Genomic DNA, 17,358 nt, shown 5'->3' with positions numbered 1-17,358 from the left:
GGTAAGCCCGCAGCCACTTTAAATAAAGGAGGGGGATTAGAGGAAGCCGGAGACGGAGTAGAAGAGGAGGCAATGGAAGGAAAAGGGATAGTAGAAGCAGGAGGAGCAGGGTAGGAACTAGATGGAATAGAAGGTAGCAGTGTAGGAGGGGTTGTTGCAATTGTGGAAACACTGACGGCTGAAGGGCTGACACTGGGAGAAGATCTCCGGCAAGGTGTTCGTTTTGCTCGAGGCCTATAAGCCAAGGGAGGCAAGGCCAATGCCAAGGATGTAGAAGGCACAGGAGGGATAACGGCCATCTCAGAGGCAGAAGCAGGAGGAGCTGAAACAATAGAAGAAGAAGAGATAAGTAGACCGGGCCTCATCATCCGAAGAGCAGGATTGGAGATGATATTGGTGGGAGTCATCGGTGCCTTACCTCTCTCAAAAGAAATAGGCGCCGGAACAAGAGGAGCTTGCACAAAAGTACCAAAGAAATCGCCAAAGGGAGAATTCTTGGTGAGATTTGGCTTTTTTACTAAAGTAACAAAAGGCTCTTCTTCTTCCTCTTCCATGAGTGCGACACCCTCTGCTCGTCGTTCTTCTTCGGAAAGCAAGCCCAAAGTAGAGGGATTAGGATCGGATTGGCGAGCCAACAACCATTTTTCTCCAAGATTATTGATAAAGGACTTGGTCATAGCAGAATTCCTGTACATAAAAGCCGGAAGAATGGCATCGGCTAAAAAACAGAGGATAAACATCATTATTATAAAGATATACTAATCAGCAAAGGCGAAGTAAAATAATTATACTCACCAAAGGAACTATCCAAAGGAGTGTTAATGTTGCCTATCCCGAAGGGAAACATTAAGCCCTCTTCAATTAAATGTGGCAAACTGAATTTCGCTCCTCGCAGTTTAGATAAAGCAGAAGCAACAGAGGGATCGTTAAGAAGATCATGGCTGTCCGGAAGTGGAGGTAAATAATGTATCCATTGGATAGGAAACGGGGGGGGGGAGAAGGGAGACGCATGTAGAAAAATTTACGATACCATTCGCCTTGAGGAGGAATGCGGTTAAATAGAATGGCCTTGGGACGAGACTGAAACTTGAAAACGCCCACATCTACTCGGCGAGAAATGAAGAAGTGATGAAAAAGACGGGGAGACAAGGGGAAATCCAACAGTTTCGATACCCCAATGAAACCCATTATGATAGAAAAAGATTGAGGGACGAGTTGGTTTAGCGGGATATCAAAATAACGGCTGACATTGAAGAAAAAAGGATGAAGGGGAAATCTAAAACCTTGTAAGACTTGGTCCCTGAATATGGAAATACATCTTAGGGGGGGAAGATGTGGACCCTCATGAGAAGCAGGACGAGTGATATAGGAAGGAAAACCATAAGTCACCTGTAAATCCACTTCTTCTGTATCTGTGAGGTCAGAAGAGCATGAGAGAAACCACGCAGGAGAAGAAACCGCCATAGGGAGAAGCAATCACAGAAAAAGGAATCAAGGAAGAAGACGAAAGATGGAGAAAAACAAGAGAAAACCTTGTAAGCCCTTATCTTTCTTTTTGCCTTGTGCTAAAACCCTTAAGATGAAACAGCAAAAGGGGGAAAAAGGTGCTAATATTAAAGAATAAAATCAGGAGAAAAAAGTGAAGTTAAAAAAAGCTACCTCGGAAACAGGTGTGAGTTTCCTCAGAAGTATTCTTAGGAAACCCTGACAAGGACAGATAGAAATTAGCACGATAAACTATAAGTTTGAGGTGTGGATAAAATAAAATGGAAGTCAAGCGTCGGATAGTAGTTAATAAAATGGAAGTCAAGCGTCGGATAGTAGTTAATAGACAAAATCCGTAGATGAAAATCGGGCGGTTTTGACAAACCGGCCGAACTAAAGATCGTTCAAAATATATTGACCAAAGGCTTATTATAGTAAGGCAAATAATATATGTTATGATAAAACCCAGTGAGACTGAATTACTATGCGGAAAAAAGACATATGAGGATACAAGGGTAAACCGGTCGAGCAAAACAAATCGACCAATATCAAGGATAGCATGACGAAGCCGTGTTATCTCGGGCGAGATGTAACTGAGCTATAAAATATCGGGCGGTATTTATCAATCTTAATATATACCGGTCGATCATTAAGAAAAGACTCACAAGGAAATCTCGCGTTATGATAAACCAAATAACATTAGATACATTTATAGAAAACAGATATTTATCCTGAGAAAGAGTAAAATTTACAACCCAAGAGGAGTAATCAAAGTCACATGAGCTTATCAGTACTGAATCGCAATAACTCGAACCTAAGTTAGAGTCAGCTTGGGGTACAGATCAGGAGGTTTGTTTTCAATTAGTTTACGTTTGTTTAAGAAATTAGGAGGAGGATCGCGAGATAAATAATGCTCTTCTTTTAATTGCTGAATCGCCCCTTGAGCTCCTGCGGTAAAAGCGGATAGAATGGACCTCACCATCGGTCTGTTGAACTCGGGAGATTCAATCATGGTTGTGGCTCGCTCCTTATAACGAACATCCTCTCCCCCTTTGTAGACTAGCAACGCCATCTGAGAGGTTTTTAATTCATCTTCTTTGGCAGAAGCCTCAGCTTTAGCCGAATCAAGGGAGGTGGTCAAAGAGGCTACCTCATCCTCTTTCAGCTGTAAGGTTTTGAGCTTCTCAGTCAATTCCGCTTCATAATTAGCCTTTAGCTCTCCAAGCTTGGAAGTCAATTCTTGATTGAGGTCCATAACTGATTTAAATTTTGCCTGAAGGTTTTCAATTTGTACTTCGAACTGTTTCTTGGCGGCAGCAGAAAACGCAGTAGAAGACAATTCAACAACCTCTTGCTTTAGCTTGTCATTCTCCGATCTCAACCTCTGGTTCTCAGTATATAGGTTGTGCAGTAGTCGAGAGATACCCATATTTTCTAGCCATCGCTGGAAATGTAATAAAAAGTCATAAGATAATAGTTGAGGAATAAAAAATAGGCGTTAATAAGCATACTTGATTCTCCTTGTGAGAGAAGCGATCGATCGCCTCAGCAATAGAAAGCTCTTCAAAAAGGGGACGAACTTCATCCCAAGAGCTGGCAAAAGAACCCCCTAATAATATAGGAAGAACAGGAATGGCAGAAGAACCGACCGAGAAGGAAGAAGTAAAAATATAGGGGGGAGCAAAGACTAAGTAAGAGGAAGGCGAGGAAGGCAAAGACCCCGAAGTTGGTATGGATAAGGGAAAAGTAAAAGAAACATCTCCAGAGGCGCTGGCACTAGAGAAAGGCGAGGCAGGAAAGTTAAGAGAAGGATAGAGCTCCGCCAGCATCGGCTCATCAGAAGGAAAGCTACCCAAAGCAAAGCCTTCTGAAACCAACTCGTCAGCAGGAAGAATGAGCCTCCTTTTTGAGGGAGGAGCCCTGGTTAGTTTGCGTCCTGGACGCTTGCCTGCAGAGACTTCAGCTATCAATTTACCCGAGCTACCAGGAGACGTGAGCTCAATTAAAGGAAGAGAGGTAGATGAGGAGACAGCAGCAACCACTGGAGAGGTAACAGTGGGTATAGGATGGGGAATGATCTCTACAGCAGGATCCTCAGGAGAACCTTCAGGAACCTCACGAGCCCCTGACGAGCTAGGTACTTCGGCTAAGGAAGTCGGCACTTCAATTGAGGGTGGAGGGGCGATAGCTGCCAGAAATTCGGCCTCCTTGGCGCGAAGTAAGTCTTCTTCCACACGTATTTCTTCGTCAATCAGAGCATCATAAAAACTCTCCACTGTATAGAAAAGAAAAATAGTTTAAGCAGTTAAAAGCGAGAAGAAAAGAACAAGATGTTACCTAAGGAAATGTGGGTATCAGGTTTGACGGGGCTTAAACCAAATAGGTATAGAAGCTCGACCTTCAACCATTTTGGGATCGAGAGTCGGTGACCTAATAATTTCTCACAATAAACAGGAAAAGAGGGAAGAAGATGAAACTCTCTAACGTCAGGCAGAGGAGGCAAGAAAGATTTCCAAGCATGAGACCAAGGGATAGGCCTCGGAAATTTTAAAAAAGAAAAAACGAGATTTCTAGGCTTTGAGAGACGATGGCATATCTCCAAAAAGGACTATTTTAGTGTGCGACTGGAATAAGAAGATACCAGGTTCCGAGTACTTGGGATAGAAAAACATGAAGAAATTTTGAGGAGTAGGAGGAATATCTCGTAGACGAAACAACATGTAAGTACCACATAGATAACGAAATGCATTAGGGGCAAACTGCTGCAAAGGAATATCAAAATACTGACTTATCTCAATCAAGAAAGGAGGAATGGGGAATCTTAAGTCCCCTATCAACTGATCCCTGAAAAAAGTCACGCAGTTATCAGGGGGATGATGAGGTTGATCATTCGGTGTTGGGATTATGATTCTATATTCCTTAGGAATTTCATATTGATGACGGATGGATAATCTAGCATTCTTATCAAAGATAGAAGACATATGGACATACCAAGGAGCGATTGCTTCCTCAGCCATGAACAAAGGTATAGGCTAGGGAAACAATAGATTACTTACTGGAGCCAAGAAAGAGGATCGTCGAGAAACGGTGAGCTCAAGGTCTGGTCGAAGGTAGCAACAGGAAAAGATCTCTAGAGAAGAAAAAAGGAAGGACAAGGTTTAAAAAAGGAGACGAAGGGTTTAGGATTTGAAAAACGCACGACGGTTATCAAATTAGGACGTTGGTAGCTCAGCAGACGCTGAGGATCGCAATAGAAAGGCAAAAGGCCTATGTGACGTGGTGATTAGAAAAGGTATGTGTCAGGTCATCATAAAAAAGAGGGACATTTATATCAGATGTGACGAATCGGATCGCGATGGGGTTGGTAGTGCCTCGAACATTCTCTCACCCGAAGGAGAGCCAATCACCAGTTCAGAAACCTCGAAAGAAGACGTGACCGACTGGGCATAATAAAATAGAAAGGACTGAGCTTTTTGACCAAACCCAGGCTATAGACAAAAACATTTTAAGGATAGAAATTTAGGAGAATAACAAATTTTTAAATTATCCTTATAAAACACGACTTAGTGTTTGTCGAAATAAATTTATATTGACGGGGGAAATTGTGGTTATGCTAGATAAGTATGATATTGACTTCAGTCAATAAGACAACATCAGTTGGTATAACATTGGTTATAATATCAAACTGTACTAACAGTTAAGATAGCCTTAGCTATGATAAATGACACATAGGATACATGAAGGAATGATGAACACAACACCACATTGTAAATAATAGAAGGATTCGATAGAATCCTTTGATTAGATACAAAAGTTTGTTTTTACACTTAGAATCTGATCAAATATATAGCATTACATTTCCCCCAGGAACAGCAAACCTCAAATGGATAACAAATATTACAAGCATAAACTCTTAGAGCACTTAGAAAATTTCAATCCCACTGGATTCAAACTTACCATGGAGCAGAGATGGAACCAGCCCACATCGTCCGAGCTTGCCAAGGCACATAAGAGGCAATATTTTGCCCTGGACGAAGAAAGCAACAAAAGACAAAAGCTCAAGGGCGATGAGATGGGGAAACATTGATTCATTCCATAATGGAAAAATAAATGTAAAAACCACTTCCCCTCTCAAGCCGTATGAGCTCAGCAAGTGGAGCAACCAATCTTAGCCCAAGGGTAACATGTGTTGTGCCCTTCACACAACACCCATGGGTCATTTGGCTGCCCCTCTATAAGTAGTAAAAATTTCTCTGAAGTTTCTTGAGTCCTTCAGAGCACCTGCATCTTTGGATAGAAGATCTGAACTGTGAAGCTTCCTCTCTTAAGATGATCCCTTGAACCCCTGAAGTAGCCGGAGCAAAAATCCCAATAAACTCATATATAGATCTCACCTTGTCCAACAAAAGTTGCCCCAAAAAAGGAGGATCCACGGCCATGGCCTTAGCAATAAAAGGTGGCAAGGAAGGAAAAGAACTGAGAAGGGTTGTGGGTGAAGAGAAGGTTGTAGCCCTATTTAAAGGAGAAAAAGGCTCACAGTATTGCTATACTTAATTTATTAAGACAGTGGTACACAAAATCTGTGAGGTCATTTCAAAATCTGGAGCAGAGTCACGGGTAGGAAAAGACAGGACCATACTTATGTCTAGTCAGTCGTCTACACCTCCTTCGACTAGACTTGAAGGGAAGGCTAGTGATATGGGTTAGGTTTTGTGGGTCTCCCGATGAGGAAAGAAAAGGAAGAAAGAAAAGCAAAAAAGATAGGATAATATCGGTCGGGACATGCCTCCATGATGAAGGTAGGGTAATATCGGCCGGGACATACCTTCAGGAAGGAGATAGGCTAATATCGGCCGAAAGATATACTTCCTAGGCAGATCTAGGCTAATATCGGCCGGGATATACTGCTAGGATGGAGTTAGGCTAATATCGGCCGAGACATATTTCCTAAGCGGAGCTAGGCTAATATCGGCCGGGATATACTGCTAGGATGGAGTTAGGCTAATATCGGCCGAGATATGCCTCCTAAGCAGATCTAGGTTAATATCGGCCGGGACATATAGCTGGGATGGAGTTAGTCTAATATAGGCCGAGATATGCCTCCTAAGCAGATCTAGGTTAATATCGGTCGGGACATATAGCTGGGATGGAGTTAGGTTAATATCGGCTAAGACATGCCTCCTAGATAAAACTAGGCTACTATCCGCCGGGACACACCGTTGGGATGGAGTTAGGCTAAGGCCGAATGAGACATACTTCCTATACAGAGCTAGGTTAATATCGACACACCACTGGGGCAGAACTAGGCTAATATCGGCAAAGACATACTTCCTAAGCAGAGCTAGGCTAATATCGGCCGAGATATATCGCTGGCCCGGAGCTAGGCTAATATCGGACAAGACATGCCTCCTAAGCAGATCTAGGTTAATATCAACCGGCATATAAGAGATAAGTCTATATTGACCAAAATATACCTCCTAAAAAGAGAGCCAAGACCGGTCAATTAACCAGAAAAACACTTCAGAGAATATATTGACTTCAACAGATATAAGGAATACTGGTAGATGGAATTAATTACAGCAGAAGGGGTGAAATGATAGAGATATTTATAATATGTAAATATATGACAGAAAATATATTTTGGCGGGAAATGTATTTGTATATTATTTTGAAGGTGCTAAACGACAAAGAAGGTACATCTGGGGTACAAAAAAGATTCCTTAACAAGTAATTCACGACAAGTACACAGATGACGTCATCTCATAACAAACTCTAACAAACCGGGGTCCACTTCATGACTACGGAGGTTATATGAAGTGGTATAAAAGGGGGAATCCTCTCTGTTGGCAAGGTAAGTTCACAAGTTCATATCATTGCACACATTCATAACCCTAATTTGCAGCTACTGTTCATCTTCTTCCTCCTTTTTCTTCCACACCGAGAGAGATCACTGACTTGAGCGTCGGAGGGCCTAGCCAGGGATTCCCACCCCGGTCTTAGGTCACTGACGATAGTGCTGGTTGGTCTCTTGTGCGCAGGAAGTCTTGGAAGCTTTGGATCTGGGTTTCTTCTCTTCATATCTGGTTTCTTTCTTCGTCATCAGGTCTTCATACGAGGAAAGCCTCTAGTGACTCTACTTTTTCCCGATCCGCTTTGGGTTTCTCGGATTGGTATTCGGCAGACTTTACTCTTCATCAGCACGGTGGGTTGCTTTCTTCCAAATCTCCGTCGTGTCCAGCTTTTCAGACAGGATCAGCAGCAAACCCTTATCAATGACTTACATGACATAATTCAAAAACATGAAGGAACAAGATCCGAAAACCACTACTACCGTAGGTGAGAAGCAACTTACCTTGCTTCTTGGACTCACAACCGAAAAAGGCAGCTCTAGGGTTTCCGGTTAGCTCGAGCTTTCCGGCCTCCTCTTGCGCCTACGTGTGCTCCTTGCCGAGAGAACCGTGAGGATGTGAGGAGACCTTCGGATGAACCTTGGCCGGCCGTCGGAAAACAATGCCCTATGTCTTCTTCGTTTCAGCCTGAGAAGAGGAACGCCGCGCGAGAGAAGGGAAGAGAGGAATTAGGTCTCGGGAAAATTAAGTCCTCTTTTTATAACTAGGGCATTCTGTTATCTAACTATTGCTTAAGTATATTTCGCTTCCCTTTTTATATAGAAACATCCGCTTGAGCACTTGGCTATTGCGCTCCGCTTAAGATTCAGGTCGGCTGGAGCTCCTGGGTTCGAGTCCTCAGCCGAACCTTTTTATGCTTAATTATTTTCTATTATTAACTTCTACTACTTAAATACAATTCCGACCTCTATTTGATCAGCAACGCCTGCTTGGGCACTTGGTCAGCCGGATTCGCTTAAGGTTCGGGTCAGCTGAGGTTCATGGGTTCAAATCTCGGCTTGGACATTATTTTTGTCGAAACTTCTTTCGTTTAGTAAAAATATCAAACGACCTCCAAAAATTACATAAAAATACTCTAAAAATTTCTAAAAATCTCTAGAATATTTCTATCATATTTTCAAATATTTTTAAACCACAATTAGAACTCTAAACGAGGAAATTCGGGTTGTTACATCTAGTAGTACATTATGATCCCCAATTACTGAAAAATTATAGTTGATCTCATAACTAATTCTAAATCCTTCAGTAGCTACAGTGAGTCATGTCTCATTCCTTTCACTCATCTTATACCCACTTGGTTCAAAACATGGCCTATGTATCTACCTCCACTAGGCTGACTATGTCACAACTAGCCCAAGTAATATTTCCTCGTTCTACGGATTCAAATCACTCGAATATATGTACAAGAGTCCTATACTCTTAACATGTAATGCTTTGGCCAAAGACTTTGAGTAATAATCCTAACGAGTGGTCATAAGGTATACATCTCCTTGCAAGGAGCGGTGAATCCTCTGTGGGTTATCCAAACTCCTTCGGACACTTTAACTTATACCCAACCATCTTGGGTCCACACCTCCAAGAGATGCTTTCTTAAGATGTTAAAGTATAAGTCTTCATGACCAAGATGATTTATATACCTCAAGTAGAAGGAAACTTGTACTCGAGCTATAGTAAGAACTTCACATACATATCCATATATATAGAGAACCATATGAAGTCTTATAACAAGTCACTCTAATGAACTAGTTATCATAACTAGCATCCATGTTTAGCTCTCGACATTCTAATGTCTCCAACTAGTGAGAAACAGCTGCTTGGATCAACCAAGAAGTATAACCCGTGCTAATCTTACAGAATTGATGATTTCTGAATGCACCAATTTGACGACAAGGGAAATTCCAATACGTTCATAATTACACACATTGAGATAATCACAAGTTGTGATCCAATCACAAATTCTCTCATACTATAAATTATATTGTGGACATTTAGTAAATGAGTTTAAGACTATTTAAACATATAATATTCATTCAAATAGTGAATCTATATTTATCAAATAAATAATAAAATCATAAGGCGATTGCCTTAGGACATCTCTCAAAATCTAGCACTTTCATTTGACCTAATGCCAATTGCCATGGTGTCCTAAACCATAAGTATGGACGTGACTTTCAAACTTGCTTTGTGGTAGAGCCTTTGTCAAAGGATCCGCTAGGTTCCTTTTAGTGGGAATTTTCTCGAGTTGTATTTCTTTCCTACGAATGATCTCCCTGATCAGATGATAGCGGCAAATCATGTGTTTGAATCACTGATAAGACCTAAGTTCTTTTGCTTGCGCAATGACTCCAATATTATCATAGTAAACAGGTAATGCTTCAACAGTGAATAGAATCGCACAAAGCTCAGTAACGAACTTCTTGATCCAAACTGCTTTCTTTGTTGCTTCCGAAGCTGCAATATATTCTGCCTCACATGTAAAATCTATAACAGTGTCTCACTTAGAACTCTTCCAACTAACAATGCCTTCATTTAATATGAATATGAATCTAGACTAGGACTTGGAATCATCCTTGTCTGTCTAGAAACTGACATCTCTATACCCGCGTATGATCATATCACCATCTCCATATACCAAGAATATATCCTTAGTTTTTCTTAAGTACTTAAGGATTGTCTTGACAGCCGCCCAATGATCCATTCTTAGATCTAACTAGTATCTACTTGTAACACTCAGAGCATGTGATACATCGGGTCTTGTACATAACATAGTATACATGATAGACCCTATTGCGAACACATAAGGTATCTTATCCATGTAAATCCTCTCATCTTTTGTACGTGGGCACATAAACTTCAAAAGGTGAATTCCATGCCTCATAGGTATGAAACCTTTCTTGAATTCAAACATACTAAACCATTTTAGCACTATGTCTATATATGTCGACTATGAAAAATCTAACCTTTTTGATCTATCTCTATAGATCTTCATATCTAGGATGTAAGTTGCTTCTCCCATGTCTTTCATGGAGAATGTTGTGGATAACCAAACTTTCATTGACTGTTGAACTGACACATCATTTTCTATAAGTAATATCTCTTCAACATATAATATTAGGAATACGATCACACTCCTACTAACCTTTTGATACACATAAAGTTCGTCTGGATTTTATGAGAAATCAAACTCTTTGATCACCTCATCAAAATGAATATTCTGACTCCTGGATGCTTGCTTTAGTGCATAAATGGACCGTTGAAGCTTGCATACTTTATTCTTGTTAACAGATATGAAACCTTTAGGTTGTATTATATATACATCCTCAAGCAGGTTTCCATTAAGGAAAGTTATTTTCCCATCAATTTACCATATCTCATAATCATGATGAGCTGATATATCCAGGAGTACCCAAATGGATTTAAGCATGGCTACAGATGAGAAGGTTTCATCATAGTCAATGTCTTTCTTTTAACAATAGCCTTTCGCTACCAACCTTGCCTTGTAGGTAAATTATATTATCATCCATGTCAGTTTTTTTCTTGAAAGCCCACTTGCACCCTATAGGCATAATAACTTTAGGTGGGTCCACCAAATTCCAAACTTGATTTTCATACATGGAATCCATTTTTGAATTCATGACTATAAATCACTTGTCCTTCTCTGAACTATTCAGAGCTTCTTTATAATCAGTGGGTTCCTCATCCTTAATGAGTAACACGTCATTCGATTCTCTTATAAGAGATTCATATCTCTTATGAATATTACTTCTCCGACCTAATTTACGAGGAGGTTGTGTCATAATCGGTTGTAGTTCTTGACTAGGCATCTCATTAGTGTCTCTTAGAGTCTCTTGAACTTCATCAAGTTCAACTATACTCCCACTTGCTTCCTGCAAGAGAAAAACTCTTTTCTCTAGGAATGTAGCATACCTTAAAATAAACACCTTTTGTTCCAAGGGGTGATAGAATTGGTAACCCTTAGTTTAATTGGGGTATCCAATAAATAAACGCTTATCAGACTTAGCGTCCAACTTGTCTAATACAATCCTCTTCACATATGTAGAACATCCCCATATCTTCAAATAAAATATGAGGGGGTTCTTACTAGTCTATACCTCATATGGAGTAGTTGAGATTACCTTTATCGGAACTCTATTTAGCAAGTAAATGGCTATCATGAGTGCATAACCCCAAAAGGTTTTGGGAATATTTGCATAATCCATCATTGACCTAACCATGTCCAACAGGGTTTGGTTATGCCTTTCTGATACACCATTATATTGTGGCATATAAGGCAGAATCCATTGAGATAATATACCATTGTCCCTTAGATAATCTTAAAACTCTTGACTTAAATACTCACCATCTTGATTAGACTGAAGTATGTTAATACTTTTACCAAGTTATTTTTCTACTTTATTTTTTGAATTTCTTAAACTTTTCAAAGGCTTCAGACTTGTGTTTCATTAAATACACATACCCATAATGAGAGTAATCATCAATTAAAGTAATGAAGTAGTTATAACCTCCTAGTGCGTGAGTTGACATTGGTCCACATACATTGGTAAGCATGAGCCCAAGTAACTCATCAACTCGTTCACCCTTTCTAGAAAAAGATAACTTTGTCATCTTGCCTTTTAAACATTAATCACATGTATCAAATGTATCTAATTTAAATGATTTGTGAATTGTAATCTTTTGCAATTTGGACATGCATTTCTTGCTTATATGGCCAAGGCGACAATGCCACGAGTAAGAGGTTAATTGATTATCTATTCAAGCACGTTTATTGCTCGTTTCGATATTGAATATGTCACCAGATATATCTAACACGTCGATACCATTTCATAAAGTTCTAGTGTCATAAAGAATGCCATTCAAAGTTATATAACAATAATTGTTACTAAAAGTTAAATGGATACCTTTTCTATTTAAACAAGAAATAAAAACAATGGTCTTTATTAATGTAGGAACAAAATAACAATTATCTAGTTCTAAGACAAGTCCACTAGAAAGCTTTAACAAGTATGTTATGATGGTGACTGTAGCAACCTTTGCTCCATTCCCAACTTGTAGACTTGATTCTCCCTTGACGAGTCTTCTACCATTCCTCAGCCCCTGTATGTCATTACATATACGTGAGCCACACCCAGTATCCAAAATCCAAGTGTTTAAGGAAATAGCATGACAATCAATAACAAAAATATTCGAAGAGGATGGGGCATCAGATGCCTTATTCTTCTTCATGGACTCAAGATATAACTTACAGTTTTTTCACCAGTGTCCCATCTTGCCACAATAATGGCATGAGCCCTTTTATACTAGCTCTACTATCTTGGCTTTTTTGCTCTTCCCCTTAGGTTGATATTTTAGCTTCCTCTTAGGACCTTTCTTGGAGGAGTCTACTAACATCACAGTTTTCTTTTCACCTTTAACAGAAGGCTCCATAGTCTTGAACATATTAATCATCTCAGGGATGGTCAATTCCAAATTGTTCAGCCGATAATTCATCATAAATTGTGAATGACTTTTTAGCAAATTATGTAGAATTAAGTTAATACTTAACTCATGTTCTATCGTAAAATCGAGTGATGCTAAATGCTCTATGTAGCCATTTATCTTTAGTACAAATTGTACTGCAGATGAAACCTCCTATATCTTTTAGCAAAAGAGAAGCCTAGAGACCTTGAAACGTTTAGATCTAGCTTGCTCATCACACAACTCACAAAAATGATAGACAATGTCATAAACATCCAAATGCTCATCCTATTTTTATTATTCAGGAGTCAAAGTGGCTAGCATGATGCAACTTGTAAGTATAGAATCATCCTTATGTTTATGATGGGCCAACAATTGGTTCACAGTTGCATCGACGTCAAGACTTGTGGGAAGAGGCTCATCAAGGACATAAGCTAGGTTCTTAGCTTTGAGAACAATTCTCAAACTTTGAAACTAGTCCAACAAGTTTGGCCTAGTCTGTCTGTTCGAGTCTAAAATTGAACGCAAATTAACAGAAATCGTAATTAAATGATTAACCTTAAAATACAAAAATGAGAATGTATTAGAGATATTATTTTATTTATGTAAACAATTTACATATAATAAAAGTCCGCTTATTTATCAAATTCAAATACCCTTATTTTGAATTCAGGAGATGGTAGGTTTTCTCTAAGTGAGTTGATATCCACTATAGATAAGAACAACCTTGACTTTGGCCAATAAGTCATTATTGGCTATAGCGATAGGTAACAAGTTTACCGATTGCATATCACTTATATGCAACTATCACATTATGCTAGCAACTAATTGATTTTCACATAAACATTGGGTTGTTAACACATTAACAAGTATACATCAAATGTATATCACGCAACTTCACCTCTATCCACATTGATCATGACTTTAGCATAATAAATCAACGCTTTAAGGTTAAAACCAACCCCTTAATTATGAGATTGCATCTCTATACTTTGAACATATTTAATTTCAAGTTGAGCTTGATTTTGGCCAACAACTCAAACAAGAACTTAAACTCTGGTTCTTACCATATTAATGAAAGGTGTATGTTTTAATATTATGTAAGGGATTTGGTCTCATCTACATCATGCAAATATTATATTTATATAACATTATATGTATGACATAAATGATGACATGACACATCATATGCATGACATAGATGGTGATATGACACATTGCACGCATAACATAGCATAACACATCACACATATGACAAGATCTAATCATATTGCACATATGACAAAATATAATCATATCATAATTAATGCATCTACATGGTATACAATATGGCATGAACATAACATAAGTTTAAATATGTTAGAATTCTATTTTGAAAATAAAAATATATCATAAATCTGATTTTAATAAATCAAGATTTATCTAATTAAATTAGTAAACTAATTTTAAATTTTAATTAATATATCTCATCTAGAATCTTTCTATTAATTAAGAATCTTTAATTAGTTTATAAATAAATTTTAAAATTAATTTCCTGACAAGTTAGGAATAAATAATTAATATTTCTTAATTTATTAAAGAATAATTCAAATATGGATTTTTTATGATTTTCAAAATCTTTCCAAATTTGGTATTTCCTAACAATTTAGGAAACATTCCAAAAATGAAATATTTTAATAAATCTAAAAATTTTAGAAAATATAATTTCTATAATTTAATTTAGAATATCTCAAATCTGGATTTTTAAAAAATTTTAAAATTTTACCTACCAAATTAGGAAATTTTGTAAAAATATAATATTTCTTAAAATTCTAAAAAATTCTTGAAATGATAATTTTTAAATTAAAATAATATTTATAAATTTAATTTTTTAAAAAATTATTTGAGAAACTTTTCAAAAGTAAAATTTCTTAACAATTTAGAAAACTTCTAAAAATGGAAAATTCTTAATAATTCTAGAAAAATCCAAAAAATTAATTACAACACTAATTATGAACTGTAAAATAATTTTACATTCATGTCAAAGCACGATCAGACTCTGATACCACTGTTAGATATGTCCGATGTGTTATGTGCTAAAAATACATTTCGTAAACATACACAACAAAATACTTAACGATAAATAAACTAATTTATTACATCACACACCACACGCATGTACGATACAATCATGCAGACAAGATCATAAAATAAAATGAAATTAAATAATAATTATTCTATATATACCTTATGGATGACTTGTAATAAGAAGGACATCAACCTTTTACGACATTATCGAACCTCGCTTCTATCAACATCCACACCAAGATCTTCAAGACAACTCCAAGAGAACAAGTTTCACCTTCAGAAGATACTAGCCACAAGCGAAGGAGAAGGATCAAAGAGGAAGAAGAATTCTTCCTTTGGGTGACTCATAGTAACAAGAGGAGACCCTCTTGTTGTGGTGGGCGGCAAGAGAGAGGGAGGGAGAGAGAGGTATTGAGTTTAGGTTTCCAAAACCTAATTAAGCCAATAATGAATTGTGTATTAATTCTCTCTTAACCATATTAATATATAGTCATCTTTAATGAGTTGGATTAAAAACCCCAAATCCAACCCATTATGCCTTAACAAAAAATTAGCTCATTAATCTCATGGTTTGGTTCACAAGTAAATCAAGTCGGTTCAAGGATAAACCAAATTGGTTCATGACTAAACCAAATAGGGTCCAACTCTTTCATAAGAAATGTGGCCCTTCGCGCTTTCGTTTTGACAAATATTTTCATATTTGTCTTATATATGGTTCGACCAAATATCTATCTCTTGATTTAAGAATCTTATTCTCTAACTTATTTTACATCTTTTGGAGACTTGTAGTGCATGTGACCTAATAGGTTCCCAGTTTATCTTGGCCTCCCATATTAACTACTTAATAATGGAACCATCATGAGTGACACCTAGTAGTACATCATGATCTCCAATTAACTAGAAAATCATAGTTTATCTCAGAACTAATTCTGAACCTTTCAATAGCTACAGTGAGGTGTGCCTCATTCCTCTCACTCATCTTATACCCACTTGATTCATGATATGGTCTATGTATCTTCTCCCACTAGGCTGACTATGTCACACCTAGCCCAAGTAATACTTCCTCATTCTATGAATTTAAATTACTCATACATGTGTACAAAAGTCTCATACTTTTAACATGTGATGCTTTGACCAAAGACTTTGAGTAATAATCCTAATGAGTGGGCATAGGGTATACGTCTCCTCGAAGGAGGGGTGAATTTTCTATGGGCTATCCAAACACCTTCAGGTACTTTAACCTATATCCAATCATCACAGGTCCACACCTCCAAGAGATTCTTCCTTAAGATATCAAAGTATAAGTCTTCAAGACCAAGATGACTTGTATACCTCAAGTCGAAGGAAACTTGCACTTGAGCTACACTAAGAACTTCACAAACATATCCATATATGTAGAGTACCATATGAAGTCTTACAGCAAGTTACTCCAATGAACTAGTTATCATAACTAGCATCCATGTTTAACTCTCGACATTCCAATGTCTCCAGCTATTGAGAAATAGTTGTTTGGATGAACCAAGGAGTATAACCCATGCTAGTCTTACAGAATTGATGATTTTCGAATGTACCAATTCGACGATAAGAGAAATTCAAATACGTTCATAATTGCACATGTAGAGATAATCACAAGTTGTGATCCAATCATAAATTCTCTCATTCTATGAATTGTATTGTGGACATTCAGTAAATGAGTTTAATACTATTTAAACATATAATATTCATTCAAATAGTGAATCTATATTTATCAAATAAATAATAAATTCATAAGGTGATTACCTTAGAATATCTCTCAAAATCTAACACCTCAAAGAGGTAGAGTTCATCCTCTATCAATTGGAGTTTTTATCCAGTCCAACGGGTACTTAATGGCTACTAGAGGTGCCTCCAACTAGCTTGATGGCACCTTCCATCATCTTGAGGGTGCCTTTTATGAAAAGGCACGAGGGCACCTTCCATCACCTTGAGGGCGCCTTCCATTAGCTTGAGGGTGCCTTCCATCAGCTTGAGGGTGTCTTCCATCAGCTTGAGGGAACCTTCCATAAAAAGGCGCGAGGGAACCTTCCATAAAAGGACCAAAAGGCGCCTTCCATCACCTTGAGGATGCCTTCCACTAGCCAACTCTAACAATTAACCTTCAAAACTAGTTAACTTTTCCTAGTTCTTCTTTGGGTGATGCTCCATGTTATGAACCATAAGTGTATGGTTATATTATCAGTAATATAAAAGATTGTTGAACCCACAGAGACTAGTTATAAGCATTAGAGATCTCTCATGGAGAATTAGCTAAACAATTGTTGGTTACAAGCTACAAACTAAGGGAAACAAGATTAAGAAAAGGGAAGAGAGAGAGAGAGAGAGAGAGAGTTACTTTGGGAAGATGTTCTAGGGGTTCGGTTTCATTGTGATATGTATCAATATA

The 17,358-nt window shown here is 37.9% G+C and overlaps 1 protein-coding gene across 1 annotated transcript in view; it reads right to left on the bottom strand.

Moving 5' to 3' along the window:
- The window catches only part of LOC122043684, a 45,443-nt gene extending 28,485 nt beyond the window's left edge, over window positions 1–16,958 (bottom strand). Inside the window, exons 1-3 of the mRNA XM_042604284.1 lie at window positions 16,889–16,958; window positions 2,997–3,727; window positions 2,465–2,929 (exon numbers count right to left, since the gene is read on the bottom strand). Of these exons, the coding sequence (XP_042460218.1) occupies window positions 2,465–2,929; window positions 2,997–3,727; window positions 16,889–16,958 (1,266 nt within the window). The remainder of the gene's footprint in view (window positions 1–2,464; window positions 2,930–2,996; window positions 3,728–16,888) is intronic.
- Window positions 16,959–17,358: the final 400 nt, after the last annotated feature.

Source organism: Zingiber officinale, chromosome 2A (genome assembly GCF_018446385.1).
Source record: "Zingiber officinale cultivar Zhangliang chromosome 2A, Zo_v1.1, whole genome shotgun sequence".
Taxonomy (NCBI): Eukaryota; Viridiplantae; Streptophyta; class Magnoliopsida; order Zingiberales; family Zingiberaceae; genus Zingiber; species Zingiber officinale.
Note: the sequence above shows the minus strand (reverse complement) of the source record. Positions and strands in the feature narration are given on the sequence as shown.